The sequence below is a fragment of the Chelonus insularis genome, unplaced genomic scaffold (genome assembly GCF_013357705.1).
Source record: "Chelonus insularis isolate UGA/USDA-ARS -01 unplaced genomic scaffold, ASM1335770v1 contig_179_pilon, whole genome shotgun sequence".
NCBI lineage: Eukaryota > Metazoa > Arthropoda > Insecta > Hymenoptera > Braconidae > Chelonus > Chelonus insularis.
In genome coordinates this window covers 1,441-20,202 of record NW_023276414.1, presented here as the reverse complement: position 1 = coordinate 20,202, position 18,762 = coordinate 1,441, and the positions used below count along the sequence as shown (strand labels likewise).

The 18,762-nt window shown below is 29.9% G+C and overlaps 4 protein-coding genes across 6 annotated transcripts; 2 read left to right on the top strand and 2 right to left on the bottom strand.

Annotated features, from left to right (window-relative positions):
- Positions 1-68: 68 nt before the first annotated feature.
- On the top strand, positions 69-933 carry LOC118064265 (uncharacterized). The gene is made up of 2 exons (XM_035078746.1): positions 69-575; positions 673-933. The coding sequence occupies exons 1-2, from the start codon at positions 348-350 to the stop codon at positions 913-915; spliced, it is 471 nt and encodes a 156-aa protein (XP_034934637.1). The 5' UTR covers positions 69-347; the 3' UTR covers positions 916-933.
- DCP1 (decapping protein 1) lies at positions 616-3,218 on the bottom strand. The gene is made up of 3 exons (XM_035078744.1): positions 2,798-3,218; positions 2,265-2,712; positions 616-2,185 (listed from the first exon to the last, which is right to left on the bottom strand). The coding sequence occupies exons 1-3, from the start codon at positions 3,004-3,006 to the stop codon at positions 1,346-1,348; spliced, it is 1,497 nt and encodes a 498-aa protein (XP_034934635.1). The 5' UTR covers positions 3,007-3,218; the 3' UTR covers positions 616-1,345.
- Positions 3,219-3,372: 154 nt separating this feature from the next.
- On the top strand, positions 3,373-6,625 carry tra2 (transformer 2). Of its 3 annotated transcripts, none has more exons than XM_035078748.1 (5): positions 3,373-3,542; positions 3,877-4,371; positions 4,691-4,905; positions 4,975-5,072; positions 6,104-6,625. In XM_035078748.1, exons 1-5 carry the CDS (start codon positions 3,528-3,530, stop codon positions 6,127-6,129), a joined length of 849 nt encoding a protein of 282 aa, XP_034934639.1. In that variant the 5' UTR covers positions 3,373-3,527; the 3' UTR covers positions 6,130-6,625. The 3 variants fall into 3 exon arrangements, with proteins under 3 accessions (XP_034934639.1, XP_034934640.1, XP_034934638.1); XM_035078749.1 differs by having other exon boundaries at positions 5,484-6,625; XM_035078747.1 differs by having other exon boundaries at positions 4,975-6,625.
- Positions 6,626-7,107: 482 nt separating this feature from the next.
- LOC118064258 (serine-rich adhesin for platelets-like) lies at positions 7,108-14,625 on the bottom strand. The gene is made up of 6 exons (XM_035078737.1): positions 14,398-14,625; positions 13,911-14,299; positions 13,599-13,841; positions 7,586-13,536; positions 7,374-7,499; positions 7,108-7,305 (listed from the first exon to the last, which is right to left on the bottom strand). The coding sequence occupies exons 1-6, from the start codon at positions 14,415-14,417 to the stop codon at positions 7,237-7,239; spliced, it is 6,798 nt and encodes a 2,265-aa protein (XP_034934628.1). The 5' UTR covers positions 14,418-14,625; the 3' UTR covers positions 7,108-7,236.
- Between the last annotated feature and the right edge of the window lie 4,137 nt (positions 14,626-18,762).

Sequence of the window (18,762 nt, the reverse complement as noted above, 5' to 3'; positions counted from 1 at the left end):
TAGTACAAAAATGAAAAATAAAAAAATTTATTATTAATATCGATTGGTAGTAATACGTGAATAAATAGCAGGGATGTATTGATTATAATGCTAGCAAGAAGGACGTTCACATAGTTCACTTTATATAGTGGTTGTCTATAGTTGCTAGAAACAAAAACTTTAACGTATGTTTATATCTATTAATAGAAAACAAATAAACAATTATTATAAAGTTTGTAAAAAAATACTTTTACAATTGTAACTACCATTTATCAGATAAAGTGATTCATTAATTAAACAATCAAGAGGTAGATACTCAGTAAAATTGATCTTCAAATTTTCTACATTAATGAGTAGGCTATATAATAATGGCTCGACTTGCTTATGAATGTAATTTGGGTCTAAGATTCAATTCAACTGAAGAGTTAGAAGCCATAAGATCATATACATGCTCTGCTGAAAAATCTTATTGCCTTTATTGTTGTTGTAACCCCCAGTGTTGTCTTTTAATACAACGACGTCCTCCTAAACATTTTTGGGAAGCTTGGTATTTTTGGCTGGGAATTGCCTTACTACTTCTTCTTATTCTATCTTCTGTAAGACTTTAAAAATTAAATATAATTGAACAATAGTATATTTTTTATATAAATATTTTGATTATTTCTTCATTATAATAATTGATTTTTATAACAGATAAGTAGCTACGTAGTTAGTAATTGTCGTCATAGCTTTCACACTAGTATCACGATTGGTAGAAATATTGAAATCCCAACAATCAGTAGAAGTAATCGAGTCACCGGCGAGATGAATGAAATTTCAGTTCATGTTGTGCCGGCAACTGACGTTACATTATCAACACCACGAATTAAAGTGCAATTGGCTGCTCCACAGCCGAATATAACACACATGAGTAAGTTATTAATTTTATACCGATAATATAATCACAATCAACAGTAAAATAACACTAAAATATTCTTACAGCTCCTATTGTTGCTTGAAATAAAAAAAAGAGTCAAATAATTTGTTAAAGTTTGAACTTGTCAGTATTTTATTATTTATAAAAAATAGACATTTTTGGATACTGTTTGTGTGTGATCTCTAGCTTTTTAAATATTTTGAATGGAATCAAGTTTGAAAATCACTAAAGAAAAAAAATATGTCTGCATCACAGATTAAAATAATCGACATTAACTTCTAGTTTTTATGTATAATAGATTGGATAATAAATTTATAAAATATGATAAATAATTTCTATTCACCAACTTGTACAAAAAAACGTACTCAATAATCTTTTTTTCTTTTTATTATCCGTATCATTGTCAATGCCATATTGTGTAACCTTTTTAATTTTAATAAATTTGCAGATTTACGACAAAATTTCATTAAATGATTTTACGTAAGCTTCGTGTAATTTAATCATAAAATCTGGGTCATTTTTAATCAAATAGTTAATCGCTTGAAGTAATTGATTTTTTGTTAAAGGTTCTACCAATGGTCGATTTGATGGTTCTGATGGGCTAGAGGCAGAAAACATTACCGGAGGAATAAGCGCTGGTGCTATTGACGATAATATCCCTCCTGTTAATCCTCGCGTCCCTAATATTTCTTCAGATTCCATTGATTTACAGTCCATGTCAAGTGATGAAAATCTCATTGGCAAGGTTGAAATTGTATCTGCCAATGAAGTTTGTGTTCCAGTTAACTCTGAAGATTTATTCATTTTGTTAGGTGTTGGTATTGAAGAATATGTCGCTGATTGTCCACTGGTGGTACTAAACATGCTTGGATTTTGTGGATGATTCGTTAAAGTAGACAATGATGCTGCCATTGGGGATTGTATTCGGAGGAAGCTAATTTTTGAGTCATTATTGTTAACGGTTGACTTGGTGGCCTGTCTTTCAAGTTCTTGTAACATTTCTGATGAAATACCTGAGTCTTGAGTATTTTTAATTTGTTTTTTTATTTTACTTGATGGAGTACCATTTTTTGTAAGATTTACATTTATTGGTACTGATGTCGGAGGTACAACAGACGGAATTCCAGCTGGCTGAGGAGTAATTGATCTTTGTTGTTTTTCGATATGTTCTAAAGTATGTGCCGCAGGATGTGACATAAGATGAGCAAGTAAAATAGGTTTATTTTCACTTACAGCATGAACATTTCCAGGTGATTTCTGATGATCTGGTTTATAATGAACAGTGTTTACCTGAAAAAAAAGTAAAGTAAAATATTTTGCTATTTTTATATTCAAACGTCTTTTACAATCAATATTTATAATTTTTTACCTTAGCCTTAGCAAAAAAATCAGCTACACTCTGAGATGTACAATCAAAAAGTCCTCTATTGCTTTCAGTAGTATTTGGAGTGGAAAATGATCCTACATTTTCACTTGTTCCAGGTGATTTGGAAGCATCGTGTTTACCATTAGCTTCTCTACTAGTATTAAAATTTTCCTGAGCTTTACTAAGCATACTGAATATATCAACATTGTTAGAAAAATTAGATTTATTATTTATTTGTTTCTTATTTTTTAAGTTTGTATTTGATCTTCGAATTTCTTCTGAATCTTTTACTAATTGTTTTAACATTGTAGAAATGCGAATGCATTCGTCTTTATCATAAAACCAAATACCGTAGATATTGCATTTAGAATTTCTGTAAAGTAGAAAAGGTTCTTGTAGTTCTAAGTCCAATTTTTGTGTTACTGGCTCCATAAGATTATTTGTATTTAGCCTGTCAAGTAAATGAAACCATTAGTAATAAACTACTTGATACGAATTAAAAAAGAATCAAAAAAAGATAGAGAAGTTCACTTTACCGATTCATAATCAGTATATTGTTATAAGGCTCTCCATTTCTTGAATAAACAAATAATGCACCCTCAATATCAGTTTTCTCCCACTCATTGTTTTCTGCATTGAAAGTATAAAGTGCAACATGCGTTGCAGTTTCCAGGATATCTTTTATATATGGATCAACGCGTTTTAGTGCAGCCATATTCATCTTTAATTCAATTAAATCTGCCATTGTCTTATTATATTTTTATTTCGATCTTACAGATTCCTATCCAGAAGATTACTTAATTGTTATTTTATCCAATTAACACTAATTTGGCTTATTAACTATGAAATTTAAGCAACAAAACTTCACAGCATCATCAATAACGCATTCTACAATATCAATTTGCACATAATTTTTAGATCAGAAACTATACAATCAACGACTTTGGGCTAGTTTCCAATATACGATAACGCGTAATTTCTATAAAACGATAGATTATGTATACTGTATAATGATTAGTCATGGCTCAACCAATCAAATGGAAGTTTAAAAGTTTCCTAGCAACACCGGATGTTACTGGTACATTTTTTCTGCAACACTGATGTTCCGTCGCTCGTGTCGTTCATATTCTCGATGATACTGGTAGAAGAAATCGTCGTCTGTACGCCATTATAGTCCAGTGACGCCATCAAGTACTTTTCTGAACATCTGTACCGGTTAATCATTGTTTATTTTCTCAAAAATTTAACCGTAACACGACTCAACAAATGAGTGACATTGAGGTATATTTTATATCTTTATAAACACTTTTAATACATCAAAACTATTCTCATTTTTAAGCTGCTTTTTCTTCGCATACATGTATAGGTAGTGGTTTCAATCGATTTTCAATGAAAAATTTGATTGCTTTTTTTATTTAATATATTGTCAAAACTTCAAAATTATTACAATTTGTGTCAATCTTCACCAAAATTATAATAATTTTGTCATAACATTTTCAAACTATCTGCCTTTTAAAATATATCTCTCTTTCTCTACTACAATTATGATTGTAAGAAAAGATCAATAAAATTATAAAAATGTAAAGAAAAATTGACCATTTTCATCATTTTACAGCACAGTGGTAGTCGAAGTGCAAGTCCTAGAAGACCTCGGACTGCTGATGGAGGTCTACGTGATTCTCGGTCACGCTCCAGGTCGCGGAAGTCAAGAGAAAGGAAAGACCGACCAGTAAAAGAATATTCGAGGTCACGTAGCCGTTCAGTGTCACGTGGACGAAAACCATACCGCAATACCAAATATACAGGAGGCCGGAGTCGAAGTCGTAGCCGATCCCCATACAGAGGTGGTGATGGACGTTACTCCCGCAGTCGTTCACGCTCTTATTCCCGTTTTCGTTATTCACGTGAACGAGACCGCAACATTTATCGATCGCATTCACGCAGCCCAATGTCTTCACGACGACGACATGTTGGCAATAGAGATAATCCATGTCCATCACGCTGTTTAGGAGTATTTGGATTATCGATTTATACAACAGAACTCCAAATTCATCATATTTTCTCTAAATATGGGCCAGTTGAACGAGTTGAAGTTGTTATTGATGCTAAGGTAACCAAATTAATTATGTTTATTGCCATATAAGACAAAAATCGAATATTGACATTAATCCAGAAATTTCATTTTCTGGTATATTGAAGATTGTGCTAGAGTTTTAGAACATGCACTTGTAAAGTTAATGAATCATGTTAAAGGCCTCTAGCTACATAATAGAAATAAATTAAGTTTTATTTAAATATTATTTTTTTGTTAAATACAAAAAATTAGTTATCTGATGATCACGTTTATGTATTATTAACTTTTTTATAATCATATGCATATGAACAATATATGATGAACATAAATTAATCAGTAAATTCTTTTTTTTTAGACGGGTCGATCGAGAGGATTTTGTTTTGTATACTTCAAATCAAGTGAAGATGCTAAAGTAGCAAAAGAACAATGTAAAGGGATGGAAATCGATGGACGACGAATCAGAGTGGATTTTTCAATTACTGAACGAGCTCATACTCCAACACCTGGAATTTATATGGGAAAACCAACATATTTACATGACAGAGGATGGAATGGTCCACGACGCAGAGAGTAAGTGATAATTTTGAAATAATTTCATATTTAGACGTAATAATTAAATAAATTTTTTATTATTATTAGCTCGGGTTATAGGAGCAGTTATCGGCGATCACCAAGCCCTTACTACAACCGTCGCAGACCTCGTTATGATCGTTCAAGATCACGATCTTATTCACCACGTAAGTCTGATCCTTCCATGATTCCTAATTCACTATATCATTCATAGACATACGGCCTATAAGTTGGAAATATCTTCAATAATACTTCAAGCTTATTAAAAACATGTTAATGATTTTATTTTATTCTTCAAGTAAATTTTTTTTACAGCACATAGTCATGTTTGTATTAAGATTTTAAGCTTCTCATTAACAAGTAAAATGATTATATACGATATAAATATGGATAGGCAGTATGTCTATGTTATCCACGTAAAACCGTCCCATTTATGGTAACCACTTAAGATGACAAGAATGGGAGACTGGATTTTGTGAAGAAATGCGTCTAAGCGTTTGGCGATAGCAACTAAGAGCGCCCTTACAATATGTACGGGTCAAAAAATCATAGTTTTTTTGTTGCTTAATGAATTTCAGGTCGATATTAAAGAGACTCGAGTATCGATGCGAGTGGGCCAGGTGTATCGGAAGCCATTTATCTGACTTGAGCATTTGACCCTCTTATTTCTTCTAACTATAACGGGAGAGGGTCAAAAGTATAAAAGTTGCATTATTCTATTCTTACCTAATTGTTTATGCTCGATTATTTATATTTTAATTATAACTCAAGCTTTTTGTTGCTTATTTTAGTCACATAACGAGCAATTATTAAGAAATTATGTGATTAGGGTCAGAATGAATAGACAGAACCTTATTTTCATAATTTAACAATTGTTTATATTAAGTTAAACGGAAATTAATTTTAATTAAAATACATGAAGATAAGGTTTAAGCGATAGTTATTATTATAATAATTACTTGTAGTTTTAAGATGAATTATATAAAGTTTTGATTTATTATTTAATCAATGAGCTAATTACTAATTGACACAAAAATAAATCAATTGTAAAGAAATGGGAGGGCTTTTTATGCATAAAGTGTGATGTGAATCATTTTCAAATATCATTATTTGAGAAAAACAAGGATAATATTAATAAGAATACTACAATTGTAAAAGAGCGAATGTAAGTTCTCTAACATGTTTGTTTGTTTATAAGGTTTTGAATCAAGAGGTATTGGATGATAGAGGGAAGTTTGAAGTTTTGCTGAAAAAAAGTTATGAAAAAGAAAATTGAAAAGAGAAAGTGGCCGAAGAATGATTTCATGAAGATAATTCTCTTACTTGAATTTCTCAAGATCTCAAGGTTTATTCGCGCTTGTGACAAAGAATATGATCCAATTCTGTTGACATTAGCGATCGTCGAACCTTGAAGAGTCTACGGGAGTGTGGTTTAACACACGAACATCAAGATAGAAGTCAAAATCGTTAGGCATCACGCTCCCCAGACCCACAAAGGAACTTTATTTTTGTGTGAAGGGAACGGGGGCCGGGGGTGTCTCAAGCAAAAAACATCTAATGAATATTATCAAGAATTATGTCATCGCAATTTTTCTTTCTTTAACTAAAAAAATCTTCCAAGATGCATTGATCATATTCTTTATCCATTTATTTTCGATTATTACGAATAAGTAATTTTTCACATTACAATTATCCAATAATAAATTCAACATAAATTCTACCAACTCTTCTCAATTTCTTTTGTCCCTCCACCATCCCAACACCTCCTTTCCTCTGAATATTTTGTATTAACAGCTTTTTCTCTTTTTAATTAATTAATAAAATTACATTCAATCCTTCCAATATTGTATCGTGTGATTTTCTATTGTCAATTAATATGAATGTCAAACTTTTATTTATCTAAATTCATATAGATATTTGAAGAGGACTCTTCCATGTTGATCATCTTAAGGCTGGAGCACTTTTACAACAGTTTTGTGACTATGCTCCTGTCTTTCTTCTTTATGATCGTGAAATACAATGTATCGTTAAACTTTTAATAACAAATATTCATTTTTACAACAAATTATAATATTTATAAATAGAATAAATAACGATCATTCATCCTCAAATTTTGATATAATTATTTGAGTAATACCACCTTATATTTTTATATTAAATTTAAAAAAACATTTACAATAAATTTTATTTAAATAATTAATTTATTTTTTTACATAAAATGATTTATATACAAAGATAGTTCTTTTTTTTTACACGGATCAATAATTATTGGATTATTAGTCATGTAATAACCCATGAATTAAACAACATCACATGCTACGGAGTAATTTATCAAGTTTTATAATGGAGAACACTGGGAGGTGCTGGTAAATCACTCGTAAATTGTCCTCCCTCTGAAGTCTAATTAATTAAATTTTGGTTTGTATTAAAATATTTTGTTTTAATTAATAAAAAATTTGATTACTCACCTGGGTCACATGACTAAGGGAATTATTTGCGGGATAATTTACACGTTGAGAATAACTTAAAGATGAATGATTAGTTGTTTGCAACAAACCTGGAGCAATAACATTAGGTGGTTTGTATCCTGGTACCTGAATAAATAAATGTAATAAGTATAATTATTTGTTGTTATATATCCAGTTCTATATTTTGAGTTTTGAAAAGTAATTTTATTTACCTTATCATTAATTTCCGGAAAAATAGTGCTTAAATTAAAATTTGTGAGACTTGTACCCGATGGATGATGAGTCATAACGGCTGAGTTACTACTGGAGCTTCCTCGACGATTAGAATTTGGCGGCAAACTTACAGTCGATGGATGGGAATGGTTTTGATATAAGGGATTTGAATGCGGTGGTGGAGGTGGAGGTGGTGGTAAGAATGTTGATGTATGAGTATGATGATGATGATGCGTATGAGAATGATAATCTTCCATAGATGTAGAAACACCAGCAATTGGAAAGTCTAAATTATGCATAGTAGAATCAGACTTTCTCTTGGTTTTTTTTGAAACAGCAGAATAAGAATTACGTTTATCACACGTGGGATGCTTATTTCCCCCATACTGATGATGATTTTTAACATTTGTTGTTCCACTAATGGTAGATGAAGTTGTTCTAGTTGTTGTGGAAGATGAAATACTGGTAGATATGTTTGTAACAGATTTAGATGTGACAGTAACATTGTTGACATTCGGTAAAAGAAATGAATTTGTCTCTAAATAATCAGTCGGATTATCATGAAGTGGCATCATATAACTACTAGGAGTATTTGAAATTCCAGTCATAAAGTTAGTACTAGGATAAATATTTGCGTTCGGAGAGTAGGTGTAAGATGAATGATTAAAATTTTGATTCATCACTTGCCCATACCCATTTCCATCTTCTGGATTGGCTAAATAATTAATCGGTGGCATAACCATTTCTGTTGACAATCCACTAGAAAATTTGTTCTGTGGATAATCAGTAGGAAATTTAATAGTAGGAGTATGAAGTTGTTTATCAGAGCTAACACCATCATGAATACTTGTGTTATTAACACCAATTAATGCCTCAGCAGTATAATTACTTTTACAATTTCTATTTCGCCAGGAAACATCATTTTGATGATACTTTGAAGCCTGTGAGTGCTGATAAGAATGATCATTATATCCGTGAGAAGATGACACTTTTTGATCATCAGAATGCTGTAATTGTTGATCACTCGTTTGTTTTCTCATATCTATTTGTCTTTTAGCAGCCGATCGTGGACTAGTATTACTTTTTCTTTGATGCTTTCTCGATTGAGGTTGTGAAGGCTGTTGATGTTGTTGATGATGATGATGATGATGATTATGATGGTGATGTGCATTTTGATTTGTTTGTTGATGAGATTTTTCAGCTTTTTCATGTTCTACAAGTTGACTTACTGATAAAAATGATGTTCCTTGAGCAGCATGTTGAATATTTTGAGTATTTAACATCGCGTGAAAATCTCTATTTGCGACCGGTTCTTTTTCTTTAGTCGATGTTTTTGATAAGTCATTACTAGATCGTGATGGCATTTGTCCGTACAAAAAACTTTGTTTCTCTGAAAGATTTGTGCCTAGTGCTAAATCTCCGACAAGAGTAGGTAAAGTAGATGGAACTACTTGCTGCTCTATTGATTTCATTACTTGTGAATGCTCAGAACTTTGAGGATTTTTTGATGGTGACCAAGAGAATGGCTGATCTTCTGGATAAAATCCATCAGCAATTCTTCTAGAATCATTTTGAAGTGTAGAAACATTAGAAAAGTTTGTACCTGTCACAGAAACTTCATAATTATTATAAAATTGATTTGATGCAGTTTGGTTGTACGACGAAGCCTGACTAAAAATATTATTTTGACAATATTCTAATTCTTTACCAATAGGTGGAAGAATTAGATCAGAAATATTAGTGTTGTGTTTAATTTCTGGAGTCATCATCCAATTAACTGGTGGACGTATTGCTTGTTGTTGCTGTTGAATAGCAGATTTTTTATTTACATTAGACTGTTGTTGTTTTGTAGCATTAAATGAATTGTCATGATGAAGAGTTGATGCTTGAGTTTGGAGAATTGATTGATATTTTATTTGAGAATGTTGTTCTTTATCAGAATTATATTTGTAATTCGTTCCTGGATAAATATCAGAGCATTTTGATTGCGTGATAGTATCACCAATATCAAAAGGAACTTGAGAATCATATCCAGATTCAGAATAACCTGTTTTTTCAGATTTAGATGTAACAATTTGATGATTTTTAGTTATATGTTGGTGACGTTGTTGATCAAGATTTGCATATTCTGTTTGCGTATATGATGAATCCATCAAAAATTTACTTTTATTTTTGTTGTCACTTACATTATTATATTTAAATTCTTCATTTATATTAGGATTATGGTTTCGATTGGATTTTTCTTGACTAGTAACTGATTGAATATTATTTTTATTCTTTGAAGTATCATCAAATGATTGCTGTTGCTTCTGATTCGATTTACTTTTTGATTTATCAACACCTTGAAGAGTTGAATCACTAGCAAAAGATTCACTGGGCAAGATATTGCCAAATCCAACATTTTCTTTATGGAGGGGTGTATAATTGAAATTTTCACAAATAGTTTTCCCTTCCGTATCATCCACATGATCTGTTCCAGACTCAAACTGAACGAGATTATTGTTACTAGTGCCACCACCAATCGGTGAAAACGTTGTCCAAGAAAGTATACTAAAGTTAGACGAATTGTGTGCAACAGTTGTCGTTGATTTTGCTGAATTATCTGTTACACTACTTTGACTATAATTAGATGTTGCTACAAATGTTTGATGTTGGGATTGTTGTTGAAGTTGATTTGGATATCGAGAAAGTGAGGAAGTTTGATTATGAGATTTACTAATTTGAATATTCGATGGAGTTGATCCATCAAAAATCTTTTTTTGTTCTCCTCTAGGATAAGAAGCGTAAGATTGTAATTCACTTCGTTTGTCTTGAAACATTCCATCAATTAAATTGTTTGATTTAGAATCTTTGGTTCCATACGAGAAATTATTCGTGTGTACAAATTGTTCAGGACTGATTTTATTTACAGAAGAATTGACTGATGTTTCAACTGGTGAATTGTCTTGATTTGATGTTTTGGTCCGAATATTATTTGGTAATTTATTTCTTTGATCTGTTGAGCTCGTTGGAATAAACGAGTTCATTGGTGATGTTTGTTTGCTTTGTACAGGATAATTCTGATTTAAATTTTCTTGTTCTTTATTTGATATTTGCATTGATAGAAATCCTTGATAAGAATTTTCAGCAGTTGAAATTTTGTTTGTTAAAGTTGAAGATAAATTATTGTTATTTCGGGATTCAATATACGATCTTGATGTTAATTGTGATGAAGTTAGATTTAAAGTTGATGCAGTACTTTTATTGTGACCCATAGAATATTCATGGTATGGTAGTTGAGAATTTTTATTTGACATTACATAATTATTTTGAGTACCAAGGGATTCACCATAAACTTTTTGTGAATCTTGGGAAGGAAATTGGTACTGAACGCTTTGAGAAGATGTTTCATTCAAATTTCTTGGCTGATATTCTTGACTTGTTACAGTAATCGAATGTTGATATATTTTAGAATTGTCTATTGGAAGCATTGAATTTTCACTGGAACCAGTGAATGTTGAATAATTTGGTAGACATTCAGGTAAAGATGGATATTTTGAATTATTAATGCTGTTATTGTTATCATTAGTCGTTGTAGTAGTAGTAGTAGTAGTAGTAGTAGTAGTAGTAGTAGTAGTAGTAGTAGTAGTAGTAGTAGTAGTAGTAGTAGTAGTAGTAGTAGTAGTAAATTTAGCTAACTTATTTATATCACCATCAGATGATGGTTCTGATTGATTATTATATTTATTTAAAGTTGTATCAGTTTTTTCAGATAATTTTTTGTTTGTAGTTTCACAACTAGTTGAAAATGTTATGAGATTTATAGTAGAATTATTGTTTAATTGAGTTATTTTTTTAACTATATTATCATCAGATGTTGACATTTCTGTATTATTAGACGTAGTTGATGTTGAAGAGTTTGTAAAACTATTAATGATACCAGACATTGTAGGTTTAGAAAAAGGTACTACTTTATACAATCGTTCTTTGAATGTTTCATTATTAATAATTTTAGGTAATACTTTTGTTAAAGAAGCTTCATTATTTTTAACCTCTTGTTGAGACTGACATTGTGTATTTTTAATATTTTTTTCGTTCATAGTACATTTATCATCATTAATAGTTGTTTTAACTTTGAAACTATTAGGTTCTATTGCACCAATTTGTAAAAGCATTGGAGGGGTTTGACTATGATATTTTAAATCTTCTTTCATTTCTTCCTCTAATACTTCAGTCTTTCCATTAAGTGATGAAACTAAAGGAAAAGCCATTAGAAAAGCGGCTGTAGGCGAGATAGATTCAGGATTGTGAGAGCTAGATGGGACTTGTAGAGAAGCAAATAGATCATTTGATAAATCTGAATGTAAAGTCTCCGGACGATTTCCAATTGGAATGAAACTATTTTCTGTATTATAAGAAAGAGTTTTAGGAACATTCTCTTTTAGTTTATCACTCACTTTAGATATCACTTCTGATGAAACTTCTGTTGTAGAAGGTGAAGTTGGAGGTTCATTCAAAGATTGCGCTGCAAGTGGGCTGGTTTCTGGTTTCATTGTAGTTGTTGTATTTGTATCTAAATTGAGAATTATTTTTGTGCTATCTCCAATAATTGAAGTATCTTGAGTTACTGTTACTTGAGGTTCATCAGCTGTTTGTAAAAGACTATCAAATCTAGTATCCAAATCGCACATTTCTTTTGCTTTCTCCATATCGTCGTTAGAAATAACTTTTTCAACACCAGACAAAGAATTAGATATTTTCGAATCCTTTTTAATTGTTATTGAATCGATTTCAGTTGATTTTATTAATAAAGATTCTTCATCAGAGACTTTAGAAGTTTTATGGTGCTTATTAACTTCAATAATTGGATGTACTCTTTGTTGTAAATCACTCTCAGTTTCTTTCAACTTTAATGTATTTAGAGAGCACTCTTTTATTTCGTTATCTGATTTTTTAACTTCAGGCATTGAAAAAACTTGTTTGATTCTTTCTCCTAATGAAGAATTATTATCTGATTTTACATTGAGATTATTTAGAGAATGATTTTCACATTTTTCATGATCATTTATTTTTTCAATCATGTCGTCAGATGCTTCACCTATTTTTTCGACTACATGACGTAAATTTTCTATGGATTCACACGTTTCTGGTAGATTTTTTATTATTTTAGTTGGTGGTGGACTATTGCTCTCACAATCATTTTCTTTCTTTCTTTTTTTGCTAAATTCTTCTGACATGATTTCTATATCATTCACTGTTTCTTTTTGATTGTTATCTACTTTTTTCTCCTTTTCATCAGATTTTTTTCGTTTAACGACCTTTTTAATTTTATTTTTCTTTTCCATTTTTTCTGAATTATTGTTATTTATAGTTTTATTTGCTTTTATTTCTCTATGCACTACAGGGATTGGAACTTTATAAGCCATTGTTGTCTTAGTAATTCCTTTTCCTTTAGGTAAAATTCCTTTTCGACCTCCAATTTTAGTTGCTTCAATAATTGATTTTACATTTGATACCCAATCATGTGAATTTATTCCTACAGTCGTTTGTATACTAGGCACAGTATTTAAGGTAACTTTCTGTACAGATTTAACAATATTAGAATTTTTAACAGTAACAACAGGTTCTGATACTCGATTTGTTAATGGTTGCATCATGATCATAGGATTTGTTTGATTATTACCAAGAATAATTGAATTAGGAGATGAAGTTGCGCTATTTACCAAAATATTTGGTGCTAATGGCGTGATTAAAGGCATTATCTTTCCTCCTGACAATATAAGAGTTCCTGGTACTAAATTAGTAATTGACTGATTTTGATTTTTAATTGCTGATATGTTACTGATTACCTTAGTTTGTTCTTCGTCATATTTATTTTTTCTTTTTACTTTTTTTTTTGATTCCAATTTTCGTATTTCAGCACATGATTTTGGACCATTAATTTCAGAGGTCTCGGGTTCATTTGTCGATACTAGCATAAAAGGAAACTGATTATTATTATTTTTGAAACAATTTGTGAAAATGAAATCTTACCCGTGTCTGTATTGTTTCGTAGTTCAGGATTTTTTGTTGATACTACGTCATTTTTACATTCTTCTCGTTCATCTTTGCTACTATTTACATGATTTTCTTGATCTTCTACCGGACTATTGTTATTTAAAGCTTCTTTATCATTATTTAATTTTTTTAAAGATGTAGAAGAATTGGTTGCAGATTTTCTCTTCGATGGTAATTTTAGCTTAGTTGAATTACTTTTACGTTTCTCTGCTTTAGACCCTATTAATTATTTTAAACAATTAATATCTATTTTCATTTAAAATATATAAAAATACTGTTTATTCTTACGTTCTTTTAATCGATCTAAATATTTTTCAGCATCTTCAACATTAATTTTGTTGGACCATTTCAAAGGAGAAATTTTTTCTAAAGCAGGCTCTGCTGGCACAGTAATTCCAGCATCTTTTAGAAGAGCTGATAGTAATTGGGTCCGTGAATAAAGCTGTGCCACCAACTTCTTCAGACGATTTAGTTCTTCTTTGTGTGCATCTACTGCATGTGCATGAAACAATTCTTCTGTACGATTTGTCAAGTCTTTTATGTACTTTGATGCATGGATTAAAATGTCCACTTTGTTTCGGTTTTTGCCTTCTTGATTTGGTGGCAAAAGATCTCCCAAGTTTTTGAAATATAAATTCATACGATTTCTTCGCTCTCGTTCCCATGTTTTAGCATTTCTAAATCAATAGCAAATAGAAAAATCATCATCCAATTAATAAACATAATATTTAATTGGCAATAAAGAAAGAGGTTAACTTTAATTTACTACACATACGTTTTTTCTTTACGGGGCATAATTTCATTTCAGATCATCCTTTTGATAACTAATAATACTGATGTTATAAATTTGATCATGATTTTACAATTTTATTTTTTTTTTCTATTTATTGTATTTAGAGTTGTCATCGGCCACTTTTTTTCTGTCAACTGAGTAATATAAAATAAATTTTCACCAAATATTATAAAATTATTTAACGATATAGTATTTAGACAAAAAATTCTTATTATTTAATTTAACCATATTGTTATTTTAACTACACTTTTTACATTCTATTTCTAATTATTCAATCAAAGTTTTTTTTTCTACATTAAACGAAATTTCATTGACAGAACCTTTGCTTGACTGGTGTCGCCACGTTGTGATAATAATAGTAACTATTATTTTATTTGAATGTTTAATTTACCAAAAAAAAAATAATGAATGATCATTTATTGTAATTATAATTGTAAATTTTACCATTCACTAATTTTTTTTACAAATTTTTAAACAATAATTTCCTCTACTTGGACGAAATAGCTAAACAACTATTCTTTGAAGTACAATCATTTGGATGATTACCTAAATTTCTTCTATTTATCACACTTTGAGTTTGTCAGCTTGAAAAATTTTTTAATTTTGAGATAAAAATGGAATAACTCATGACCAACTCAATTAGATTTGTATATAAAAATAAAAATTTAATATTTCATGTGATAATTTGATAATAATTTATGGGTGTAATTATGAAATTTTTCTGTACATTGAATAAAATGTATCGAATAAATGTAGATATTTGTTAGAATGAAAAATTTTAAAATTCAAATGATTATGATGAATAAATCTGTCATGATGAAGTTTTATGTTATGTGGTCTTTATAAATGTCGCTTCAGATTTCAAGACAGGCTCTTAAAACAGGCAAAAAAAAGATTAACGAGATTCTTGAAAGCAATTCATAAAGCGTTCATGAGAAGATGATGATAGACATTTGGTGTTTAATGTGCAATAAGTAAAATTATAATACCAGTTGAGAATCGTTTACTAATGATGGTAATAATGATAATTACTTTGAGATGTTAGTAATATATATTTTTACTTATATTTTTCTAATCTCATCAGTATGCAGTTTTCTTAGTAGTTAAATTACTAAACTGTCGTTATTTGGCAAGTTTTCGAGGACAAAGTATCTTTAAATTAATTCACTTACTATTAACAATTCACTTGGCTCTGAGATACTTTAAAACTTATTTTGGTATATACCTTGAATTTCTATTTTGATTAGATAATTAACTTGCCAGTGGGAAGTTATAGTAATGGGTCCGATTTTGTGAATCCCGAATTTTGACATATCTCCACGTTTTAAGGTCCCCAGAGTCGAATACGATCGTTTCCCAGTGGACGTCTGTGTATGTGTATGTACGTATGTGGGTATGTGCGTATGTGCATATGTGCGTACGTACGTTCGGAATTATTTTTCGCCTCGATTATCTCGAGAACAAAAAATGATATCGATGTGGGACCAATTGCATTCGACGCGTAATTATGTAACTTAAAACTGATTAGATTTTCAGCAAAATCGGTCCAGCCATTTTTTTTGCAGAACCAAAAAACTAGCAAAAATGGAAAATGACCTGAATTTCTCAATTTATAAATTATACCATTTTTTAGACAAAATTTCGAAATCTTTTAAAAAATATGAATATTAAATGATTAGAATACTTGTATGAAAATATGGTGACAATATTTCATCGAAAAAAAAAATCTTAAAAAACAAAATCAGCAATGAAAGAATTTTAAACTCGTGTCAGGATTGAGAAAACAGCATTAAAGACGCTATAATAGTCAATAATAATTGTCAATAATATGGAATTGTGTTCATAACAATTGAATATTGTTACTAACAAGTGATTATTGATCATGGTAATATTTAAATAATAAGTTTTAAATTGTTATAAACAATAAAAATAGGGACCCTTTCTATATATGTATATGAGTACTTTTAACGCATAATTTTTTCTTTTACTAAAAACATGTTACCAACCGTATGACATAAATGAAAACATACTTTTTTCGTGTATAACAATGAAATTTGTTGTAAATAATGAAAAAAAGGATCTATGAGGTATATTCGAATTCTTCTAACGCACAATTTTTTCTTTCACTGAAATAAAGTAACTAACCATATCAATCGAATAAAAACACAATCATTTCGTTTATAACAATTAAATCTGTTGTAAACAATTGGAAACGGGTTCTATTCAAGGTGTTTTTTCATTTTTTCCACTGGGAAGTTGGTCGTGTGGTCCTTTCGGGTCGCACCCAGACCACTGCAGAGCACTGATATTTTGATGGTCATTTGTTCATTAACGAAAATATTTTATCGTAAATTTGAAGAAATCAAAATAAAGTAACAATAAAACAGCTAGCTAATTTACACACTTCTTTTATTTATTCTAATTAACAGAAGTAGGTATATATCAAACCATCCAGAATCATCAATCAAATTGCTCTAGTTGTAATAACGTCAATTGGTGGTGAGAATAAACTGAGGTCGTCAACAAGGGAGGTATGCAGGCTAAGAGGTTCGAGAGAATACGAACACATGTCATTGAATAGAAGAAAGAAAATAGAAAGGTAAATAAGAGGAAGAGTAACCTCTGATATTGATTTCGTACTGGAGAAGGCTGCACCCTTCTTTTTGCCAATATTTACAACGATCAGATGATTTAAAAAAAACATTTTCTATTGTTTTTTCTCGTTCCATTGTAAAATTCTTAATTATCACCAAAACTTGTATTCAAATAATTCAATGATATAAATTTTCAATTATTTTTGAAATTTTGTTTAAAAAAAATTTCAATAACCATTTCAAGAATAAAATTATATTACATTATAAATAAACATTGAAAATGGTAATTCAGATTTTAGAACTAGTTTACTTAATTTTTTAATGATGGAAAAAATAGTAAAAATTACTAATTTATTTATAAAAACTAAAAGCATGAAAAATTTCAAGTCTCAGACTTGTATAATTAAATATCGACCAAAGTAGATCAGTGTTATGAATTCAACATAATCATCTAATAATTTTATCTAAACGATAAATCAACTAACAATATGAACAAACGAACTTTAGAATAAATTTTTTTTTATCAATAATTATAACTTGTTGATTAAATAAAAAAATTTATTGATATTCACTCGATCATTGTATCAGATATATGTATAAAAATAAGTTTTTCATTTGTGTTGATAAAAAGTTTATTTAAAACGATTTTTTACCTGATAAAATAAATATATTAACTAATTCTTCACTTTAATACCCGTGATTCTATGAAGGCAAGATGACATCATATGGCCTGCATAGTTAGTTTAATAAGAAGATTAGCTGAAATTTGGAATTCCATGTTGTAATCATTTCACAATCTAGTGTTGAGTTTACATTTTATCAAATTAAATATCGGAGTTCAATTAAAGCCCGCCTCCATATGGAATGTGAGCTTGGGACAGAATTTGCCAATGAGATTTCTCGGAACAAGAAAGGGGAGATTGCTGTTTCCTTGGTGATGTTGCGCACACAGCATCACTTCAGTTCCACCCTTATCATATATAAAATGGAGGTCCGTTGAAATCTCCAAATTGAAAGATAAAAATTAGTTAGATATTTTAGTTGTTACCAATAATTCAAACAGATTTTGGTCCCCTAAGTAGATATCATTTTCACCGACATGTATGTGTATTACACAAACAGAATCACGTGATTGTAAACAGACTAGTATCATATGGTAAACCCGGTCGGTTACAATCATATTTGTCCCTCAAAAGGTTTTCCTGAGAAATAGCATGCAGGTATATATTATTTATATTAAACAATGTCACACTATTAATAATAATATTTCTGTTCAAAGATTAACATGGAAGTTATTATGGTAAGATTGATTTACTTGTCTATATTAATTTAATAAATACGTTAATAAACTTTAAAAAAAAAGTCGATTGAATATTAAGAGATAAATAGAAATATTCAGTGAATTAATACAATTTATGTACAAGTATTTATACTTTAATTCAAAATAAAAATATTTTTTCAATGACAAAACAAGTCCAGATAATGGTCAGTTTTATAATTACTGATGACAATTTAAAATTAAAATTAAAATTTCCGAGAAAACATAACGCTTAAGTAATATTTTTTTTCAATTTGTACTTAATTTTAGGGAGGACTAAAAGCATCAGGACTTATGCATGCATCTCAAGTCCTAAATGTCTTCCTTACAAAGTATTACTCTTTTGATACCGGTTTGGCTCCTTGGAGAGAGTCAAAGATTAAAAAGTTGAAGTATGAAAAAAGAAGCCGTAGGCATGAAGTTTTATAGACCGTT